This window comes from Trachemys scripta, chromosome 2, assembly GCF_013100865.1.
Source record: "Trachemys scripta elegans isolate TJP31775 chromosome 2, CAS_Tse_1.0, whole genome shotgun sequence".
Lineage (NCBI taxonomy): Eukaryota > Metazoa > Chordata > Testudines > Emydidae > Trachemys > Trachemys scripta.
Window position 1 is genome coordinate 120,497,562 of NC_048299.1, and position 19,099 is coordinate 120,516,660.

General features: G+C 43.0%; 1 protein-coding gene across 4 annotated transcripts in view; it reads right to left on the minus strand.

Moving 5' to 3' along the window:
- NFX1 (nuclear transcription factor, X-box binding 1) overlaps positions 1-19,099 on the minus strand; it is a 196,391-nt gene that overhangs the window by 139,011 nt on the left and 38,281 nt on the right. For all 4 annotated transcript variants that reach the window (XR_004644583.1, XR_004644584.1, XM_034761492.1 and 1 more), the window contains exons 4-5: positions 6,813-6,890; positions 5,742-5,847 (exon numbers count right to left, since the gene is read on the minus strand). Coding sequence is in view for 2 of the 4 variants with exons in the window: in XM_034761492.1 (XP_034617383.1) it covers positions 5,742-5,847; positions 6,813-6,890 (184 nt within the window). In the remaining 2 variants the exon portion in view is untranslated. The remainder of the gene's footprint in view (positions 1-5,741; positions 5,848-6,812; positions 6,891-19,099) is intronic.

A 19,099-nucleotide genomic window follows, 5' to 3' on the forward strand; every position in this document is an offset into this window, starting at 1 on the left:
GTGATAGTGATGATGAAATGCTAAGGGAAATTAGAGAGGCTATCAAAATTAAGAACTCAATAATAGTGGGGGATTTCAATTATCCCCACATTGACTGGGAACATTTCACTTCAGGACGAAATGCAGAGATAAAATTTCTTGATACTTTAAATGACTGCTTCATGGAGCAGCTGGTATGGGAACCCACAAGGGGAGAGGCAACTCTAGATTTAGTCCTGAGTGGAGCGCAGGAGCTGGTCCAAGAGGTAACTATAGCAGGACCGCTTGGAAATAGTGACCATAATACAATAGCGTTCAATATCCCAGTGGTGGGAAAAACATCTCAACAGCCCAACACTGTGGCATTTAATTTCAAAAGGGGGAACTATGCAAAAATGAGGGGGTTAGTTAAACAGAAGTTAAACGGTACAGTGACTAAAGTGAAATCCCTGCAAGCTGCACGGGCGCTTTTTAAAGACACCATAATAGAGGCCCAACTTCAATGTATACCCCAAATTAAGAAACACAGTAAAAGATCTAAAAAAGAGCCACCATGGCTTAACAACCATGTAAAAGAAGCAGTGAGAGAGAAAGACTTCCTTTAAAAAGTGGAAGTCAAATCCTAGTGAGGCAAATAGAAAGGAGCATAAACACTGCCAAATTAAGTGCAAGAATGTAATACCACAATCGGGGATATTGCAGATTATGTATTCCTCATGCCACCTTATCTTAAACCAAACTTTGCACCCTCGATAATCTGTATGTTATTCCCTGATAACAAGAAACTTCTACGCTCAAACTCTGTTCACTAATTTTTTTTTAACATCATCTTAAGAAAAGCCAAAGAGGAGTTTGAAGAACGGCTAGCCAAAAACTCCAAAGGTAATAACAAAATGTTTTTTAAGTACATCGGAAGCAGGAAGCCTGCTAAACAACCAGTGGGGACCCTTGATGATCAAGATACAAAAGGAGCGCTTAAAGACGATAAAGTCATTGCGGAGAAACTAAATGGATTCTTTGCTTCAGTCTTCATGGCTGAGGATGTTAGGGAGATTCCCAAACCTGAGCTGGCTTTTGTAGGTGACAAATCTGAGGAACTGTCACAGATTGAAGTGTCACGAGAGGAGGTTTTGGAATTAATTGATAAACTTAACAAGTCACAGGGACCAGATGGCATTCACCCAAGAGTTCTGAAAGAACTCAAATGTGAAGTTGCGGAACTGTTTAAGGTTTGTAACCTGTCCTTTAAATCTGCTTCTGTACCCAATGACTGGAAGTTAGGTAATGTAACGCCAATATTTAAAAAGGGCTCTAGAGGTGATCCCGGCAATTACAGACCGGTAAGTCTAACGTCTGTACCAGGCAAATTAGTTGAAACAATAGTAAAGAATAAAATTGTCAGACACATAGAAGAACATAAATTGTTGGGCAAAAGTCAACATGGTTTCTGTAAAGGGATATCATGTCTTACTAATCTATTAGAGTTCTTTGAAGGGGTCAACAAACATGTGGACAAGGGGGATCCAGTGGACATAGTGTACTTAGATTTCCAGAAAGCCTTTCACAAGGTCCCTCACCAAAGGCTCTTACATAAATTAAGCTGCCATGGGATAAAAGGGAAGGTCCTTTCATGGACTGAGAACTGGTTAAAAGACAGGGAACAAAGGGTAGGAATTAATGGTAAATTCTCAGAATGGAGAGGGGTAACTAGTGGTGTTCCCCAAGGGTCAGTCCTCGGACCGATCCTATTCAACTTATTCAAAAATGATCTGGAGAAAAGGGTAAACAGTGAGGTGGCAAAGTTTGCCGATGATACTAAACTGCTAAAGATAGTTAAGACCAAAGCAGACTGTGAAGAACTTCAAAAAGATCTCACAAAACTAAGTGATTGGGCAACAAAATGGCAAATGAAATTTAATGTGGATAAATGTAAAGTAATGCACATTGGAAAAAATAACCCCAACTATACATACAATATGATGGGGGCTAATTTAGCTACAACAAGTCAGGAAAAAGATCTTGGAGTCATCGTGGATAGCTCTCTGAAAATGTCCATGCAGTGTGCAGCGGCAGTCAAAAAAGCAAACAGGATGTTCGGAATCATTAAAAAGGGGATAGATAATAAGATGGAGGGCGGAGATGGATGGCAGGAGAGAGATCACTTGATCATTGCCTGCTAGGTTCACTCCCTCTGGGGCACCTGGAATTGGTCACTGTCAGTAGACAGAATACTGGGCTAGGTGGATCTTTGGTCTGACCCGGTACGGCCTGTCTTATGTTCTTAAGAAAAGGTGCTCAAACAAACTGATAATTTAAAAAGCAATACATCACCAGGCCCAATGCCAGGGGGATGCGCGTGTGTGCGAGAGTGAGAGAGACAGAGACACACACCGTGTGTGTGTGTGTGTGTGTGTGTGTGCGCGAGAGAGACACACGCGCATTGCCCCTTTAAGTAAACTGACCCCACTCTAAGTACACTGCCTTTTTAAGTAGATCAGCAACTTGAGACAGCAGCTGCTGCTCACAAGCTTCCTCCGTCCTGAGCCCTGTCATGTCCTTCCCCCCCACACACACTGTGGCGATGGGGTACGGGGAGGGGGACACCCTGACATCAGCACCCCTCCACCCCCTGCACAGCAAACAGGAGGCTCCTGGGAGAAGTTCCAAGGCAGAGGCTAGGAGCAGGACATGGCAGTGGGGGGAGGGACACCTGAACTGCCCGGGAATTGATAGCCTGCTGGGTGGCTGCCGCACAGAGAACTTAGTGGAGCTGATGGGGGGCTGCCAGTCCACCCTGGTTCCAAGCCCCCACCAGCTGGCTCCAACGGGCTGCTCTTCCTGCAAGCAGTGGACAAACAACGTTATAAGGGAGCATTGAGCAACTTTAAACGAGAGTGTTCTCTAATAGATCAGCGACATAACAAAGAAACAACGTTAACCGGGACGATATTAAGTGAGGAGTTACTGTATATAAAAATATAAAAAAATCAAGAATAAAAGAAATCCTAGAGATGACAGAAGTTCAGTACTAGGTGAGATGTTAAAAAAAAAAATTGTCAACAAAGATGTACAAAAAGGCTTAAAGCAGCCTGCATTATTTGGTAAATTGGGTTCATTTAAGGAACATGTATTTTAATACACCAAAATACAAGGCCCTATACAGTGAAGAACAAAGAGTGCAAGTCACACTTATTAGCTTGGTAACTGTATCCTGGAAAGCAGGGACTCAAAAGTGATTTAAGGGTTACGGTAAATAACCCACTGAACATGCACTCCCCACTGCAATGCTAAAGAGAGCTAAATACAATCCTTGGATGTATAAAGAAGGGGAAATATCAAGAAGTAGAGTGAGGATACTACCTCTGTACACACAACTGTGGTGAGACCATTACTGGAATGATATGTCCAGTCCTGGTGTCCACACTACATGGTGTCCTCAACTACAGGATATGAGCTTGATGCAGAATTCCACCCAGTAATTCATATGACCTGTACTATGCAGCAAGTCAGGCTAGATGATCATAATGGTCCCTTCTGGTCTTACAAATGTATGAATTTGTACAAAACTAGGTATACACTGCTAAAAAGGTGGGGAAGATATTTGATTTAATAATGAAAACCTAAACAAAGCTACTTAGTTTGCATTTCTATATAAAAATATATTAATTTTCCTTGTTTTTATTATGTATTACTTCTACTTTAAATGTCCGAATAAGGATTAGGGATCCACTGTGCCAGGAACCATACAAACACGTAGAAAGAAAAATCCTTGACCCAGAAATTTACAATCTAAAAAGACAAGATAAACAATATTAGACAGACAACCACTAACAAGTTTTAAATATTTGAGGCGACACTGGGTGCACATTTGGTTTTATTCTCTTCTTCCCCATTATGTGTTTCTCTGAAAGTTTTTGAAACTAATGTGTTCAAGCTGGATCAGTTCCCATTATACAGAAATACCACAATGCTTTTAACTGGTTTCCTTTCCATCTTCTGAGAAGAACTCATATTACATCTGTATTGACATATATGGATATTGGGGGATGGGGAGGAGTTTTAGCCATGTGTTCTCAAATAAATACAAGCAAACTATGAACATAATAATGTTATATATAACAGAAATATTTAATGTATTTTAGTTCTTGATGTTATTTGAGATTTATTTTAGTTTTACTTGCAAGGTCACTTAAAGGGATATCATGCATTTGGAAAATTACATTTCCATCTGATGTTTTGCACTCACTATTGTTATAAGTAACCCTTAAGATTACCACAACTAAGACAGACTAAAGAAAAATGTATTTAATCAACGTATTTACTTTATTCATAAGATGCTGCTAAATGTAGCAATATGACTGTTTTGATGATGGTGCATGCCCTTCCTTGGGCTCAGCCAGAGCAGATTTACTAGTAGCAGAAGCAGCAAAGCTGAAACTAAAAAAGCAGCAGGCATTCTGGGCCTGCCCAAATGACCCTTTTAAATATCCTTACCTTTTAAAAGAGAAGTTTTAGGAAATACTATTTAAGGGTTTTTCTGGGAGAACATTTTAAAGTCAGTCAATATAAAAAAAGATTTAATTCAACTTGACAATATCCCTATAGCACACTAACTTGCAAGAGACAATAGATACTTTCATACATTTTAAGGCCAGAACGAAGCATTATGATCTAGTTTGACCTCCTGAATAACAGGCCATAGAACTCCACACAGTAAATTCTGCATGAAGCCCATAACTTCTGTTTGAGAAGCCACACAGCAAGTCAGTGGCCAAGGTGAGACTAGAACCTAGGTCTCTTGATGTCCAGTCCAACACCTGACCCACTGACCATCTTTCCTCTCTTTAAGGGGAAACAAACCTGCAGCTACTACTGATCATTGTATTACTAAGCTAGAAAATGCCTTTTTCAAAGCAGTTTTAGAAAGTGGGGAAATTATAGATTTACCTACCACGTTTATCTTTACAACAGTAAAGGGGCACACAATGGTCAACATTTTTAAGTGTAGTTTGTTTTTTTTAATAAAACAGGGTGCACAATCTTTGATCTTGGTGGCAATACCTAAATTTAAAAGATATTATTTCAGTAGACTGGCCCAAAAACTAACCAATCCTAAAAATTTGATTTTATTTTTCATTCCCAATACAAAAAACATATCAGTTCTATGAAAGATGGGCTGTTATACTTAAAATCCAAAATTTTCAGCCATAAGCACAAGCCTTTATATGAAGATTAAAATTTCTAAAAATTTCTACATTTGTTATATCTGGTTACACTGTAATTTTATTTCTTTTACAATGAGATCAGAACTGAAAATGCATTTATTATTTCCCCTCTCTATAAAACAGAGTGAAGAGGAACAATAAGTGCCACTGTACTAATTTCCACGCTTCTCCTGAAAAATATACTTGATCCGGTGATGTATAAAAAGTAATGTATTTTATGCTCAGAATTAAAGACATTGAAAAAAAGTTTAAATTTTTACACTTTCCTAAAGGAACCTGAAAAACATCTAACAAATAGTACCTGGCATTAGTCACTGAAAGCCTGAAACTTTTTCCATACTGGTAAAGAAAACCACATTCCATAATAATCAATTTCATACAAATCTTTTGTTCATTCATGAAATAGCCATCAAAACCGTGGTTTTAAGAAGTGACCGACAAATTGAAAGAAAAATACAAATACCCAAATATCTGTTTCCACAGCTTTCACAAATGCTTGTAGATCAGTACAAAACATTCTGAAACACTCTTACTTACATATTACAAGAGTGGGGACAGTCCTGACCTGGTCTTCTTTTTCTACAAAGCTCTCCACAGCTATGTGGAATTTCATTTCTATTCCATTCAGGGTTGTTTACCTTACCTAAAAAGCAAGACAAAACAAAAAATCAGATGCAGAAACAGCCCCATTGTATACTTCAATACAATAATGAACTTTAAAGTAAACATACTGAGAGTGATGAGGGAGGGACCATCTTGGACTTTGAGGTGTTACTTTTAGTGAGGTGATATTCCAAGTTTTTTAGAAAATAGGAGGCAACTTTTCCAAGACAGGCTGATTTTAAGAAGTGGAAGCTGACTGAAGCTGCTCAGAAGTTTGGAAATTTAGTGTAAGTCTCAAAAATATGAATCAGTGGTCAGAATACTGGTAAGACATCTAAAGGTATGCAGTTAATTCATTTATCTCATGATTCTGCACTGTTCTGTGCATGAGCCTACATATGGTAAAGTAGAGATCTAGGCTCTGGATCTACACAGGAAAGTTGCACCTGTTTAACTTAAATCTTTTCTTAAACTGACATAATTAAAACTAGTGCAAGCCCCTGTGTGAACACTTATTTCAGTTTAATTTAATCCCATTTCCAATCAACTTAACCTAAACCAATAAAGCCACTCTTATACCAAAATAAGAGTGTCCAAACAGGAGTCTGAATTGGTTTAACTATATTGGTTTAAATTCACACGTTAGAAAAGTTGCACCAATATAACATATGTAGGGAAAGGCCTACAATAGCTGTAATTACCTGTACCTTAGAACAAGGTATGCTAGCAGTTTTCTAGATTATTTTTTTCCTACTAAATGTCTTCATATCAATACTGATTCCAAAACATTCCTAATAAAGGTTTTATTTTAACATTTATCTAAATATTTGTTATACATAATTTTTATATAGGAATCAAACGTCACACAAGTCAGGTGGTTATCTTCCAATATCATTAACAAAGTAGCCATGAAAGAGAGCTTTTGGGGATGTAAGGAAAGATTCTTCAACAGTATTAGAACTTATTAATTAAGGAATACCAACTGTAAATATGAAATACACTCACCACAAAAACAGGTATAAGTAGTAGGAACTTGTGTTGAAGCATTTTGACAAGCAGGACATCTCCAGCCACTATTACCATCTGTAAATAAATAAATATGCAAGAACTTAAAATATGTTTAAGACAGATGATAAACAATTTAGAATAGTGGCACAAGACAGCAAACTTTTTTCAGATTTTACTTATTTCACCATTTCAAGTAATACTATACTATACCACCTTATAGAAATCTGATTTTGTAATGTGTCACATTCTGTTTAATAAATTAGTGCTATAGAAAAATCAGTGACTCATTTTAAATAAAATAAAAATGAACAGATAGATCTCAAAATAGAATTGCTAATTCAAGATCATGAATGAGTGGTAGTGTTCTTACAGGGGTCCTGCAGGGATTGGTTCTCAGCCCAATGTTACTCTGTTTTTATCAATTACCTGGAAGAAAATATAAACTCATTGCCAGTAAAGCTTGCAGATAAAACAAAGATTGGTGGCGTGATAAATACCAATGGGGACAACATATTACCAAGTGATTTGGATCACCATTATGATGGATACAATCAAACTACATTTTAAATACAATCAAAGTCATACACTTAGGGACACAGATTACATGCCATGCTTACAGGATGGCAGCCTGTATTCTAGAAAGCAGTACTGAAGAGGACTTGAGGTCACAGTAATCAATTGAACATGAATTCCTAACATAGCAATGTGTCAAAATGAGATAACATGATCACTGGATGTATAAATAGGATAGTTTATAAGAAAGGTAGTAATCCCAATATGTGGTATTGGTGAGACCATTATGGGAAAAACTGTATCCAGTTCTGGTGTCCACACTTCAAAAAAAGATGTTGAAAAACTGGAGAGGATTCAAAGAAGAACCACAAGTATGGATATGCGGTGTGGAAAAAATACTTTATAATTAGCAATGGAGTTCAATACATCAGTTTATTCAAGTAAAGGTTAGCAGTTTACTTGGAAACATTTTATAAGCACCTACATAGAGACAAACCGCTTAATTGTAAAGGGCTCTTTAGCAGCTAAAGCATAACTAGATTCAGCTGGTCTGAGAAAGATGCATGGGCAATGATACTTTTGTGGGGAAACAAGCAGCAATATGGTCTTCTGAACTCAGTCATCTCCAATAGCTAAGTGGACTGAGTGTCATGTGACTGCAATATGGACAACACCCTGAGTGGCAAGCAATATCACAGAACATAGGGCCCAATTGTAGTAGGTCACAGAGCAGAAGAAATACCCGAAGGATTCAGTCCTTGTATGAGACTGAGTGCTTCCATGATAACCATGAAGGGTGTGAATGAAGGAAAACTAAGAGAAAGACTTCAAAACCTTTCATCCAAAAGCCACACTGGACAAACACCACATCTATTTTATAGTGCTTAAGATGAGCAATGAAAGGCAGAAAGACACATTCCTTGAATTAAGCAACTAGCCAAAGGTTGGTCTGAGTGAGACCTCACAGAAGGGGGATCTTTTATGAACACTTCGTAGCCCTGTAAAGGTTCTTGAATATATCTGCCAAGAAATAGTGGATATGGATGCTTAGTGCCCTTTCTTATATTCCCCATATAATCCTAAACTCTATGACTCAGTTGTGCAAGCAGCACACAAGGAGGATTGCTCAACTCTGTGACTCAGCTAGGCCCCCCAGTACATGTCTGAGCCAGTATTTCTCCAGGCACATGGAGTGAGGGTATAAAATAAGGGACAGTGGCATCATGAGACCACCTCTCTCCATTTACGCTGAAGACAACAAGAACACTGTGAAGACAAAAGATTGTGAACTGAGAAGAAAATTCAGCCTGTGTATAAACATATAACCTACCTGCTACATTCAGTAGGATGAGGGAAACTGTTTGATTCAACTCTCGCTTAGTCTAAAAGTTTAGGATTTAGAATTCATGTTTACTTTTTCTTTTCTAACCTTTATGCCTACCACTTATAATCACTTGAAATCTATCTTTCTGTACATCTACCAATGTGATATATGCCATCATGTGCCAGCAATGCCCCTCTGCCATGTACATTGGCCAAACCGGACAGTCTCTACGCAAAAGAATTAATGGACACAAATCTGACATCAGGAATCATAATACTCAAAAACCAGTGGGAGAACACTTTAACCTGTCTGGTCATTCTATGTCAGACCTGCGGGTGGCTATATTACAACAGAAAAACTTCAAAAACAGACTCCAACGAGAGACTGCTGAGCTGGAATTGATATGTAAACTAGACACAATCAACTCAGGATTGAATAAGGACTGGGAATGGCTGAGCCATTACAAACACTGAATCTATCTCCCCTTGTAAGTATTCTCACACTTCTTATCAAACTGTCTGTACTGGGCTATCTTGATTATCACTTCAAAAGTTTTTTTTCCTTTTACTTAATTGGCCTCTCAGAGTTGGTAAGACAACTCCCACCTGTTTATGCTCTCTGTATGTGTGTATATATATATCTCCTCAATATTTATTCCACTCTAGATGCATCCGAAGAAGTGGGCTGTAGTCCATGAAAGCTTATGCTCTAATACATTTGTTAGTCTCTAAGGTGCCACAAGTACTCCTGTATCTTTCTGTAGTTAATAAACTTCTTTTAATGTTTTATCCTTACCAGTGAGTTTGTCTAAAGAGCTTGGGGAATCTGCTCAGTTTACAAAGGCTAGTGAACATCTACTTTCCTTTGACGAAGTGGCGAACTAATTAACGAGTTTGCACTGTTAAAGAGAAGGTCTTGAGCAGTGTAAGATGGTATATTTCTGGGGTGCAAGCATAGGTGCTGGAACTAGGGGTGCTGGCCAAATCCCCTGACTTGAAGTGGTTTCCATCATATACAGGATTTACAGTTTGGTTCAATGGATCTCAGTAACCCCACTATGTAAATTGTTCCAGCACCCCTGGGTGCAAGGTTAGTGGCTTGAGAGATTTGCTGATGTTTCCCTGTGCATAGTTCATGAACGGCTTGGAGAACATTCATGCAGCTTAGTTGGGTGTGCCTCTCCATGGTGATGGCTGAGTAATAACAGCACCTGGAGGGGTTTGCTGCTTGTCACTAGCAAAGCACCACGAAAGAACTCAGGCTGGAGAGTTACGGGTGCATAGCAGTCCCACAGTTCCAGGTTGTACTCAGGGGTCCCATCACATACACCTTCTGCGTAAGGTGAATGCATCAATACTACATGAGACGACTTCCCGAAATCTGGTATTGTATAGAATCCTTTTCCTGTACTATATCATTATTGGCTTACACCAGTAAACCTGACTAACATTGGTTATTTCATCTCTTGACTATATTTCATAAGGAACCAAAATGTGGTTAAGCAATTTACTATACAATTTAACAACAAGCTACACCTGACATCGACCACACTCACTTTACCTGGAATATATGCAGATAATAAATGCATAGATAACTGTCAGTAGCAAGCTAGATATGAAAGCACTCTATTAAAACACCTGTGCCCTACTAATTACATAATTTACACAACTATACATTAAATTGATGCACAGTAGATCCTGAAGACTCACAAGCAGCTCTTCCCTTTGCTCAGACACAGAAGGTGCAAAACATATAACCACAACTCCGTCACACAACTCAAAGTTAACCACAGGTCCTCATATCACCAACACAACTTTACCAAGCAGAGCCTACTACGGCCTCCACCATTTCATATAGGTACACCTGACACACTGACTACACCTGGAATGTACATAAATAAATCATCACTGGCTGTTGCCATCTCCAGGGGGAATAGAAAATGGCAAGACCAACCTTTTCACAGAATCATAGAATATCAGGGTTGGAAGGGACCTCAGGAGGTCATCTAGTCCAACCCCCTGCTCAAAGCAGGACCAATCCCCAGACAGATTTTTGCCTCAGATCCCTAAATGGCCCCCTCGAGGATTGAACTCACAACCCTGGGTTTAGCAGGCCAATGCTCAAACCACTGAGCATTGAACACTGTGAAAGGGCTGTAAAAGGATGTGAACTATGGGGTTGGCAAAGTAAAGATGTGTGATGTTCGATGGTTTGGATGTTCTCACCTCAGTCATACAAAGGGGAGTCTGATTTTCCACTTGTGCATCAAGTAGCTGCATCTTCCATGGTTTGTTCAGATGCAGTTCAATGTGGTACAAAGTCTGCGTGGCAGGTTAAAACCAAGAGGGCAGCTTGTTGGGTCAGTAAGGATGTGCTTGTTTGGAAGGTAGATGAGATCCAGAACTTTGCCATTCCCTGGCCGGATCCAAAAAGACATGAGATGGTCATGTGTGGTCAATAAATTTTGCAATTTCAGGCATTGTTGGGGTATGTTATCCATAACCTACTGGATGGGAAGTTCTGACTACTCTTTGGCACATTTAAGTTCTCATCCTGTGGCTATATCTCGGTAGATAGCAAACATCAAACCTCAAGCTAATACAGAAAGCCATGGTAGAGACGTTGATTTTAAAAGTTCCTGTGATGATTCGCATGTTCTGATTTAGCTGCCAAGCCACAAGTTGGATTAATCAGATTCTTGTCTACACCAGTGCACAGTACTCTGCAAATAGTACACTAGGGCCAAGACTGATGTTTGTAACACCGAGGCAGTTGATCCACAGCTTGTTCCCATTAACTTTTGAATAATGTTGAAGCGAGTCTTCGTGTTAGAGGCTACTTTCTTGAGGTGATCATGAAAGGTCAGCCTACGGTCAAGGATGACACCATGATATGTTAGCTTTGGATCATTACGCACAGTTTTGCCACACAACTCCACAGTTAGAGCATTTGTGTGATTCTATTGTCAAGGTGGAAAGTAGCGACTACTGATTTGCTCAGATTTGGTCTCTGCTTCCACTTCTGGAAGTACTCCTCCATGATCTTATGGTCAGATGTAAGGTTCACTTCAAGTTCTTTAAAGCTATGGGCCTGAGTTGCAAGTGCCAAATCATCAGCATACACAAACTTCTGCGCTATCATTTCAGGCATATCACTGGTGTATTCACTGAAGAGTGTCGGAGCAAACACAGAACCTTGTGGTAGCCCATTATTCAAAATGCATGGCCTGCTGGTTTGACTTCTGAAGTACATGCACAAACTTTGGCTGCTAAGCATGGCATTCTGCAGCCTGAGAATCCACACACAGGGGACCACTTCGGCCAGTTTCAAGTAGCAGACAATCTTTCCAAACTGCGCCTTATGCTGCTGACAGATCGATAAAAGCAGTACTGGTCTTGAGTTTTCATGGGAATCCAGCCTCAATGTTTGTAGCAAGAGCCAGGACCTGATCACAGCAACTTCTTGGTGGTCAAAAACCAACTTGCTCCTTGAATAGGCTGGCATCCACAGTGGGCCCAATTCACTTAAAAAAAAAAAAATCATACTGGTCTATAAATATGCGGGGCTGAACCTTAAGTGATTGTATACAATATAACTATATTATAAAAGTGTACAGAGTAAGGTCTTTTCTGAAAGCTAATGACACACTGGTGATTTATGTCCTTCTGAAACATATATATTAGCACTATCTGAGGAGATACAGAAACTTAATGATATTATGCTTTAAAGTCTGTGGCCAAACAGGGAGAAACAGGTTGCTTCCCAAACAGGAGAGAAGGCACCTATTTACCTGGCTCCAGTGCTATTAAGCAAAGTGAGAACAAAAACAATGGAAGCCCCATTTACACAGATATCAGCAAGGGGATGGGAAGTCCACAGGAAGGGAAAAACAAGATGAGGCCATCCTGCCTCTTGAAACAAACTCATTGAACTTTGGAAGACTGAAGCAAGAAGAGAAGCTGTTTTTCACAACCATAACTAGATAGAAAGGAACAGCTCCAAAAGATGGGGGGGGGCCCTGAAGTATCTAGAAATTGAATACAGATGAGAACCCATCTTAGACTAAGATCTTTCACCCAAGACGACAAGGGAGCCAACCCTTGTGCTTCTGGGGAAGGTCCTTGTACTAGAAAGAGAGAGTGTGAAACATGAGGCCTGAATTAAAGTAGAAGCTTGGCCCTGCTTTTATGAAGCAAAGTTATCAAAGGTCAGGTTGCAAGCAGAAGTCAGGCCCTGTTATAAAACATGCCTGCTTGCAAGTTCACAGAACTTGGCAAAAACAGGGCTGATATTGCAAACACACACACAGTTCTAAGAAGTGATAGGCGCAGGACACTCACGCAAACACATTCCATAAGGATGGTAACAGAACACCGCGATACCAGGTGTGGTACAAACTCACTCCCCAAAGATAACAGGAAAACACTGACCCCTCCTAAAGATAATGTTGTGATGACAGTGTGATGGATAGAGATGTTTTGATTGAATCAACATGTATAAGGTAAGGGATGGTAAGTAACTACGTCAGACGGGCAGACTGGAGCACTGTCATGGATGGGCATAAACTGTTCAGGAAGGACAGGTGGGGGAGAAAGGTGGAGGAGTTGCACTGTATGTAAGGGAACAGTATGATTGCTCAGAGCTCCAGTATGAAACTGGAGAAAAGCCTGTTGAGAGTCTTTGGATTAATCTTAAGAGGCAAGAGCAACAAGGGTGATGTCGTGGTGGGTGTCTGCTATAGACCACCAGACCAGGAGGATGAGGTAGACGAGGCTTTCTTTGGACAACTAACAGAAGTTTCCAGATCACAGGCCCTGGTTCTCATAGGGGATTTCAATCACCCTGATATCTGCTGGGAAAGCAATACAGCAGTGCACAGACAATCCAGAAAGTTTTTGGAGAGTGTTGGGGACAACTTCCTGGTACAAATGCTGCAGGAACCAACTAGGGACCGTGTGACGTTATTGACATGAACTGTGACCATATAAATCATTGTTGCAACCAAGGTCCTATAGTTGCATCAAATCTTGTACGAAGGAGGTCAAATAAGGTATCTATGAGAAGGTTGTAATTTGCTGGTTATGATTATGCTGTCTGTATGTGTGTATCATTTTTGTATGTGAAGTTATGAATATGGCCTATGTACTTGTATCTCAATGTGTTTGATTCTAAGTAGCATTAGTGAAGCATTTGTTCAGCGTCTTGAGAAAGAATTCTTCAGATTAAGTGCCCAATCAAGAAACACTTAACTGACAATGGACCTTGGGAGACTCCAATCCACATCTGAGGAGCCTTCCTGGAGACATTCACAGTAGCATGTGACCAATGGCTGCCACTTGCAAACTGAGTCATGCATGGACATGTGACTTGCCCATGTGATTCCAAACTCCATCTTGCCGCTGTGATTTTCCACAGTAAGAACAAAGGGGTGTCCTTCCACAGGGCAGAGGATATAAAAGGCCGTGGAAACCCCTCCATTTTCTCTTAAATCCTGCTTCTGACCTCTGGCGGAACTATGCTTGAAACTCAAGCTCTGAACAAAGGACTGAATGACGTTTGTATTCTAGAGACTTGATTGGTTTAAATCAGCAGTAATTCCATCAAACTTGAAAGAAGCCTGAACTAAGAACTTTGCACTTGTTGTATGTATTTGATTCCATTTAACCAATTTTAACTCTCATCTATATTTCTTTCTTTTTATGAATAAACCTTTAGATTTTAGATTCTACAGAATTGGCAACAGCCTGATTTGTGGGTAAGATCTGACTGGTTTATTGACGTGGGTCTGGGGCTTGGTCCTTTGGGATTGGCAGAACCTTTTTTCTTTTACTGGGGTATTGGTTTTCATAACCGTTCATCCCAATGAGTGGCGCTGGTGGTGATACTGGGAAACTAGAGTGTCTGAGGGAATTGCTTGTATGACTTCTAGTTAGCCAGTGGGGTAAAACTGAAGTCCTCTCTGTTTGGCTGGTTTGGTGTGCCTTAGTAGTGAAGAATCCCCAGCTTTAGGCTGTGACTGCCCTGCTCTAAACAATTTGTCCTGAATTGATACTCTCAGTAGTGTCCCGCCAAAGGCTGCTTTGTTAGTGGCCATGCTCCTCTTAACCTGCTGCTCACAAACAGGGCAGAATTCGTAGGGGAAATAGAAGTGGGTGGCAACCTAGGCAGCAGTGACAATGAGATGGTCGAGTTCAGGATCCTGACAAAAGGAAGAAAGGAGAGCAGCAGAATACGTACGCTGGACTTCAGAAAAGCAGACTGACTCCCTCAGGGAACTGATGGACAGGATTCCCCGGGAGGCTAATATGAGGGGGAAAGGAGTCCAGGAGAGCTGGCTGTGTTTTAAAGAAGCCTTAATGAGGGTGCAGGAACAAACCATCCCGATATGCAGAAAGAATAGCAAATATGGCAGGAGATCAGCTTGGCTTAACAGATAAATCTTCGGTGAGCTTAAACACAAAAAGGAAGCTTATAAGAAGTGGGAAATTGGACAGATGACTAGGGAGGAGTATAAAAATATTGCTCAAGCATGCAGGGGTGTAATCAGGAAGGCCAAAGCACAACTGGAGTTGCAGCTAGCAAGGCATATGAAGGGTAACAAGAAGGGTTTCTACAGGTATGTTAGCAATAAGAAGGTGGTCAGGGAAAGTGTGGGACCCTTACTGAATGAGGGAGGCAACCCAGTGACAGATGATGTGGAAAAAGCTGAAATACTCAATGCTTTTTTTGCCTTGGTCTTCACAGACAAGGTCAGCTCCCAGACTGCTGCACTGGGACGTACATTATGGAGAGGAGGTGAGCAGCCCTCAGTGGTGAAAGAACAGGTTAAGGACTATTGAGAAAAGCTGGACGTGCACAAGTCCATGGGGCCGGATGCAATGCATCCGAGGGTGCTGAGGGAATTGGCTGATGTGATTGTAGACCCATTGGCCATTATCTTTGAAAACTCGCGGCAATCGCGGGAGGTCCCGGACAATTGGAAAAAGAAATATAGTGCCCTTTTTTAAAAAAGGGAAGAAGGAAGTTCCCCGGATTCTCCAACCTCACCTTGATTCCTGGAAAAATCAGAGCAGATCTTCAAGGAATCCATTTTGAAGCACTTGGAGGAGAGGAAGGTGATCAGGAACAGCCAACATGGATTCACCAAGGGCAAGTCATGCCTGACCAACATGATTGCCTTCTATGATGAGGTAACTGGCTCTGTGGATATGGGGAAAGCGGTGCACGTGATATACCTTGACTTTAGCAAAGCTTTTGATACGGTCTCCTACAGTATTCTTGCCAGCAAAGTTAAAGAAGTATGGCTTGGATGAATGGACTATAAGGTGCATAGAAAGCTGGCTACATCATCAAGTTCAACAGGTAGTGATCAACGACTCAATGTCTAGTCTGCAGCCGATATCAAGCGGTATCTGGATGATGGGATGGATTGTACCCTCAGCAAGTTCGCAGATGACACTAAGCTGGGGGAGAGGCAGATACGCTGGAGGGTAGGGACAGGGTCCACAGGAACCTAGACAAATTGGAGGATTGGGCCAAAAGAAATCTGATGAGGTTCAACAAGGACAAGTGCAGTGTCCTGCAATTAGGACGGAAGAATCCCATACATTGCCAAATGCTGGGGATCAACTGGCTAAGCAGCAGTTGTGCAGGACCTGGGGACTACACTGGACGAGAAGCTGGATAGGAGTCAACAGTGTGCTCTGGTTGCCAAGAAGGCAAATGGCATATTGGGCTTCATTAGCAGGAGCCTTGCCAGCAGATCAAGGGAAGTGATTATTCCCCTCTATTCGGCACTGGTGAGGCCACATCTGGAGTACTACATCCACTTTTGGGCCTCGCACTAGAGAAAGGATGTGGACAAATTGGAGAGAGTCCAGCGGAGGGTAAAGAAAATGATTAGGGGGCTGGGGCACATGACTTATGAGGAGAGGCTGAAGGAACTGGGCTTATTTACGCTGCAGAAAGGACAGTTACCCGTTCCGTAACTGGCGTTCGAGACGTGTTGCTCCTGTCTATTCCACAGTAGGTGTGCGTGCTCGCCACGTGCACCGGTGCCGGAAGTTTTTCCCTTAGCAGCATTCGTAGTGGGGGAGCACCGCTGTGACCCCTGGAGTGGCACTGACATATTGTGCTATAAAGGGGGCTGCGTGCTCCCCCCACCCTCAGTTCCTTCTTGCCAGACAACTCCGACAGAGGGGAAGGAGGGTGGGATGTGGAATAGACAGGAGCAACACTCCAGGTTGCAACACACCAGGAACAGGTAACTGTCCTTTCTTCTTCGAGTGATTGCTCCTGTGTATTCCACAGTAGCTGACTCCAAGCTATACCTGACGGAGGTGGGTAGGAGTTCTAAATGATAAAGGTTACGGATTACCCGGGCGGAACACCGCCCTACCAAACCCGGCATCGTCCCTTGCTTGGGAGATGATCGCATAGTGCGATGCAAAAGTATGGACAGAGAACCATGTAGCAGCCCTGCAGATGTCCTGAATAGGGACACAAGCCACATAGGCTGCAGATGAGGCCTGGGCTCTCGTCGAATGCGCCTTAACAAGAGGAAGCGGGGGAACCCCAGTCATAACAAGTGCGTATGCACGAGGTGATCCAGCGGGAAATCCGCTGGGTGGAAACTGGCTGCCCTCTCATGTGCTCGGCCGTAGCAATGAAAAACTGAGGGGATGCCCGAAATGGCCTTGTTTGAGCTAAGTAAAAGGCCAGCACCCTACGCACATCTAGCATGTGTAGGCGTCGTTCCTCATTGGAGGAATGGGGCTTAGGACACAGGACTGGCAGGAAAATGTCCTGGTCCATATGAAGCACCGAGACCATCTTTGGCAGGAAGGACGGGTGCGGGCAGAGCTGTACCTTCCCCTTATGGAAGACAGTGTACGGGGGTTCCGAGGTCAGCGCCCTAAGCTCTGAAACCCTGCGGGCTGAGGGGATAGCCACCAAAAACGCCACTTTTTCAGATAAGTGGGACCAGGAACAAGTGGCCAAAGGCTAAAAGGGAGGTCCTGTGAGGCGTGACAGTACCAGGTTCAGGTCCCAAGGGGGAACCAGAGGTCTAGCATAAGGGAACGCTCTGTCCAAACCCTTTAAAAACCTGGAAGTCATTTGGTGGGAGAACACTGACTGTCCCGCCACCGGAGGGTGAAAGGCCAAAATGGCCGCCAGGTGCACCCTGATCGAGGGGGGAGCTAGCCCTTGGGTCCTAAGGGACAGGAGGAGCGGAGCGGACGCGGGGGGAGGAACCCCTCCCCCTCGCCCATGAGGAGAACTGATACCACTTAGTCAGGTAGGTCCTCCGTGTGGACGGCTTCCTGCTTTCAAGCAGGACCGGTCTAACAGCCTCGGTACACCTCCCCTCCTCCGCATCTAGCCATGGAGCAGCCACGCCATCAGGTGGAGCGGGGCCAGATTGGGATGGAGGAGACAACCTCCCTCCTGGGAGAGGAGGTCCGGGCACAGCGGCAGCCTGCGAGGGGGGGCCGCCAAGAGTTGCAGTAGGGTCCCGTACCAATGTTGACGGGCCCAATCCAGGGCTATCAAGATAATTCTTGCCCCGTCTGACTTCACCTTTGTAGGACCCTGCCTATGAGGGGGAAGGCGTACATCAGGGGCCCCGACCAATCAAGCAGGAACGTGTCCGTCATGGCCCCATCGCCTTCTATCACCCTGGAGCAGAACCTGGGACACAGGCGGTTCTGGGCAGTGGCGAATAGGTCCACCTGGGGAGTGCCCCACTGAAGGAAAATCCATTCTGCCACCTCCCTGTACAGGGACCACTTGTGTAGACTTGAGAACACCCTGCTCAGGCGATCTGCGAGCGTGTTGCTCTCGCCGGGTAGGTGGAACACTCGGAGAAAGATGTTGTGGGCTATACAGAACTCCCACAGGAGTTGGGTTTCCTGGCATAAGGCCCTGGAGTGCGTGCCCCCTTGCCTGTTGATGTAATATATTGCAGTGGTGTTGTCCGTGAGGACTCTGACCACCTTCCCTTGTAAGTGCTGGCGAAAGGCCAGGCACACCAGGTGCACAGCCCTGAGTTCCCTGACATTTATGTGCAGGGTCAGTTCCTCGGGTGACCACATACCCTGGGTCCAGACATCTCCCACGTGGGCTCCCCAGCCCAGGTCCAAGGCATCTGACACTAGCTCTAGTGATGGAGAGGGGTCTCGGAAGGGGATACCCTACCCATGTTGCTTGAGAGGGACCACCATTGGAGGTCTGCAACCACCTTTGGCGGCACCGTGACAACCTTGTCCAGGCCGTCCCTGGCCTGGGAATAGCGGGATGCCAACCAGAGTTGGAGGGGCCTCATCCGGAGCCTGGTGTGTCACACCACAGTGGTGCATGCTGCCACGTGGCCAAGGATTTGAAGGCGTGGTTACCGGGGAGGCCGTGACCGGGTAACCGTGGTTACCGGGAAGGCCTTTGAGTGTCT